We start from the raw sequence: 4,172 nt of genomic DNA on the forward strand, positions 1-4,172 counted from the left end.
CCCCCCCCCATAACCGCAAAGCTTGGGCCCTTGCCAAGGTGTGATGCCTTCGGTATTAAGTCCGCGTGTTCGCGCAACCCCCAGGAACTAGCCCCGAAGTTACGATTGTTTGTTAGGAACGTCTAGGCCCAGGAGGAAAGGGAAGCAGAGGAAGGAAAGGACAAGGGGCGGGGAGAGGAGGGAGAGGGGTTCGGTAGACAGCAGCGCCAGGGGCGTGGAGTCTGAGGCGGGTGTGGGCGGGGCTCTCAGAGACGACTTCTATTTTGAATGCGATCGGTTGAGCCGGTCGGAGAGCACGGGAGGGTAAACATCTTGCCGACGGCGCAGCGGGCAGGGGCCTAAGTGCGTCCGCAACCAGCACTCAGTTGGGCCCGGCCTCGCCTGTCCTCGACCTCGCCGTCCTCGCCATGCTCGCCGCCCTCCCGCTGTGCGTGGCGGCCGCCCTCCTCTGGCCGGGCCTCCTCGGCCAGGGTGGCCCGTCCCGGGGGGCGATGGCCGCGGGCGTGGCTGCCGAGGGGCCGGCCGTGCTCAGCCCGCTCATCGGGCCGGCCCAGGAGAGGGAGGCCCTGGCCCGCCGGCTGCACCACCAGCAGCAGCACGTGAGTGTCCGGGGCTGACGGGCCGACCGCACGCACCGCACCGCCAACCTGATTCCATCTCGACTCTGTCCTGCAGCACCTACGCCATCAACACCACTACGGGGACCCTCGGCTGACGGGCCGGCACCCCGCCCTCGGCCAGTCCGCCGACGGCAGCACCGCGCCGCCCCTGGGGATGCACGTCGGTAACGCCGCCGTGGCGCCGGCCCCGCCCCCGCCCCCGGGGATGCACGTCGCCAACGCCGCCGCGGCGGGCGCAGGCGGCGCGTGCCAGTTCAACGCCGAACACCTGGCGTCCACGGTGGCCAAACAACTGGAGGGGATCTGCAATGAGAGTGAGTCAAAATTCAGTTCGCTCTTGCTCTTGGCGTGTCCTGGCCTGGCGGTGGTGTTCTGCTGGAACATATATCCCGCACGATTGGCATAGGAAAAGGAATAAAATTGGATTGGCACAACTGGCAGACCGGCTTATGGCGACGTGTGTGTGTGTCACCATGCCGGGTGGTTGTGGCCCACGCGTCCACAGCACGTGTTCCCGCGCCTCAGCGGGCGGAGCAGGAACGGAGCCAGACACGTGGGAACAGGAAGGGATAGCGGCCGGCGAGCCCACCCTCCCGTCTGAGATGAGGGCTTAATCGAAAGGGCGATTCTCCCTGGAGATGGGCGGACAGGCCAGTTGGAATTTGAACGAACTCGAACCTCCTATGGGGCCGATAAGCTGGTCCATTGAATTCCCTGCAACTCTGCGCCTATCGTCCAATGCTGCCACCGGGCGTGGGCGCGAGTCACGGAAGACGGGCCAAACTGTCAAATCATACCTTTTGGGGAACTGACTTCGTGTGACGCCGCTAGTGAAAGTGACCTGAGCCATGGCGGCCATGGCGGCCATGGCGGGACTCTGCGACCACACCTGATACTAAGCCAACAAGTCGGAAAACGGGGAGAAGAAACAAGCTCGCGACATTTGTCTTTTTATAATTATCCAGGGTAACTGCTTCTTATTTTTGTCCATTTCTTTAGAGGAGATTACGGATCGCTTCCACAATCTAGGCTCCCAGCTTGCCGACCAATTCAACGTGTTGAAGACCATGATCCTCAACCTGGAGGACAAGGTGGGCGCCATGGACATCGGCATGGAGCGCGCCGAGCGCCGACTGCTGTCTGCCGTGTCCAAACGCTGCGGCCGAGCCGGGTATGTTGGGGAGGTTGCGGAGAGCTGGAGGCTTGCCTAGCTCTGACCATGGCGCCTTACGGCCCGAGCGAGTAGGCAACCCGATCGCGCTCGTGTGGGAGGGTTGCCTATCGGCCCTGACCAAGGCGCCTTAAGGCCCGAGCGAGTAGGTAACCTTCTTGCACTAGTGAGGGAGGGTTGCCCATCGTCTCTGACCATAGCGCCTTACGCCCCGAGCGAATAGGCAACCTGCTCGCACGCGTGCATGCGGTAAAATCTAACCGCATGTTAGTGTGCGGTACTAACTGGTCTATTCACATGGCATGAACAATCTGCTGCCCCAGAGCTGCCGAGGACGAGCTTGGAGGCATGGCGGACGCTGAGCAGGAGGAGGCCGCGGTGCCGGGGGCAGCCGCGGCCCTGCAGGACGACGACGAGGACGATGAGGACGCGGACTACGCCGACAACCCCGCCCTGGTGACGGTGTCGCGGGACGGCGCGCAGGGCGCGAGCGCGCGCGACGAGGAGCTGCAGCGGTTCAACAACACGGTGCACACCGAGTATGCCCCGCAGGCGCACCCGGACCACGAGTCCGGCCTGGGAAACTCGCTGGCCGGCTGTGGCCACGGGCAGCGCGTCTTCACGTACTACTGGCGGGTGCGCAACATGGACTACAAGATGACCGGCTGGAATCACAGACGGTCGCTGCGCAGCCCCAGCTTCTACGTCTGGCCGGGAGGGTAAGTAGGCGGAGCGGGGGCAGTCTTCAGCACGTTCGAGTGAGTAGCGCCGCACTGTTTTCTCATGCGCCTCCTGCCGACAGGTATCGCATGTACTTGCGGATATACCCGCGCCAGTCCGGCGAGAACGTGTACGTGCACGTGGGTCTGATGCGCGGCGAGCACGACGGCGCGCTGCCCTGGCCGTTCAGGCTCAAGCACCGGCTGGCCGTGCTGGACCAGGTGAGCTCCATGGCGTCCTCGGGGCCCGGCTCCGGCCCCGTCGACCTCGTGTCCCGCCTGTGGGACCCCAGCCAGCTGTGCTCGGGCTACAACTGGCAGCGGCCCGCCGCGCACACCCCGGACAACTACGAGTGCGTGGGGCTGGGCTTCCCCCAGTCCGTGCTGCGCTCCCGGAGCTACCTGCGCCAGGACACTGCGCTCGTCAAGCTCACCGTGTGTCTGAACCAACCCTAGTAACGAGGGACTGCCATCTCATGTCTTTTGCACAGCTATGCATGGGAAAAAAAACAACAACAAAACTTTGAGCTCTACCAAGGTTTTAAGTGCCATGCTTGTTTTTCAAGTGTGGACTGAAAAAAATCCAGTACCGTCCGCAAATTCAACAAGTTGTTTGTATATTTTGTATCTTGAAATTAAAATGTTTTGATAAAATCGACCCAACAAACATAGCTCGACATTTTTTTTATGAATGTGACACACATACCCAAATCATTTTAGCCAACAAACGATGAACTTTCTCAGATAACCTTGTTCTTTTCACGCAGTGATATATAAACATTCTTGGACACTCTGTTGGTAACAATGAAATGTACGCTAAAGTAGCGTTTGGAAGCGAAATACATTACTGTTTATAGCAGCTGTTGGTTGGGTCGAGGACCGCGTTATAGCAACACGACACGATGCCAAAGGGAGGGGGTTGGGAGGTGCGGGGACGGGATGGGGAGAGGGGGATCGAGACCACAGCAGACACTCTGGCGACAGATCTGGCCGGCTCGACCAATCTCTCCTCCAATCCCCTTGGCCAAAGGCGCAAAGGCGGCACCACGTAGGAATTCCCTTTAGACAAAAAAAAAGCAGATGCAAATCTTGATGAAGAACACGGCTGTTCACGCTGTTCATGAGTCTTTTAGTTAATCGATCCTGAAGTTCTCTAAAATACGGGCGTGCGAGCCTTACCATCACTGACGACCACCATACGCGCATTGCTCCGTTCACGAAGAAAACCAGCCCGCCCCCAAATGCAGTACAGCCACAAAAAGTTCACGGTGTGAATTTGCTCACACGGTATAAAGGCCTGCAAAGGGGCAGCGAGGTGACGTGGACAGACAGCCAGGATTAATGCCCATCTGCTTGGAAAAAGAAACTTGTCACTCTTGACGTCACCGTGAAGTCACCTCCACAGCAGACGGCGTGTGACCTCATGAGGCTGCACAGCACAAATGAGAGGCTCTGACTGTCGTGTACGGGGGGCGTCCTTCCGCGTGGTCTGGTGTGAGGAGAATAGGCCTGGTGCGCGGCCAGGCTGCGTCTGGAGGGACATGGGCAGGGCCCCGGAGTGTAACTCCGAGAACGTAACGTGCTGGCGAGCTTCGCACGACGCACCGCCCACAGGAAGGTCCCTTCAGATGACTAAAATGGGATGAGGCCAGCTGTTGCGTC

The 4,172-nt window shown here is 60.1% G+C and overlaps 1 protein-coding gene and 1 long non-coding RNA gene across 2 annotated transcripts; one reads left to right on the top strand and one right to left on the bottom strand.

The window, feature by feature from the left end:
- Positions 1–270: 270 nt before the first annotated feature.
- LOC113210286 (uncharacterized) lies at positions 271–3,181 on the top strand. The gene is made up of 5 exons (XM_026428190.2): positions 271–599; positions 676–934; positions 1,620–1,791; positions 2,115–2,510; positions 2,594–3,181. The coding sequence occupies exons 1-5, from the start codon at positions 408–410 to the stop codon at positions 2,964–2,966; spliced, it is 1,392 nt and encodes a 463-aa protein (XP_026283975.1). The 5' UTR covers positions 271–407; the 3' UTR covers positions 2,967–3,181.
- LOC127749896 (uncharacterized) lies at positions 3,111–4,030 on the bottom strand. The gene is made up of 2 exons (XR_008011415.1): positions 3,690–4,030; positions 3,111–3,569 (listed from the first exon to the last, which is right to left on the bottom strand). It is a non-coding gene; the product is annotated as an uncharacterized LOC127749896 (long non-coding RNA).
- Between the last annotated feature and the right edge of the window lie 142 nt (positions 4,031–4,172).

This window comes from Frankliniella occidentalis, unplaced genomic scaffold (genome assembly GCF_000697945.3).
Source record: "Frankliniella occidentalis isolate FOCC.00 unplaced genomic scaffold, Focc_3.1 Scaffold105, whole genome shotgun sequence".
In the NCBI taxonomy this organism is placed as follows: Eukaryota; Metazoa; Arthropoda; class Insecta; order Thysanoptera; family Thripidae; genus Frankliniella; species Frankliniella occidentalis.

Bases quoted from the DNA above. Each gene is read 5' to 3' on its own strand.
- LOC113210286 (XM_026428190.2), top strand. From the start codon at position 408: ATGCTCGCCGCCCTCCCGCTGTGCGTGGCGGCCGCCCTCCTCTGGCCG. The intron at 1,792-2,114 runs GTATGTTGGGGA...CTGCTGCCCCAG, and splicing joins AAACGCTGCGGCCGAGCCGG to AGCTGCCGAGGACGAGCTTG. The intron at 2,511-2,593 runs GTAAGTAGGCGG...TCCTGCCGACAG, and splicing joins TTCTACGTCTGGCCGGGAGG to GTATCGCATGTACTTGCGGA.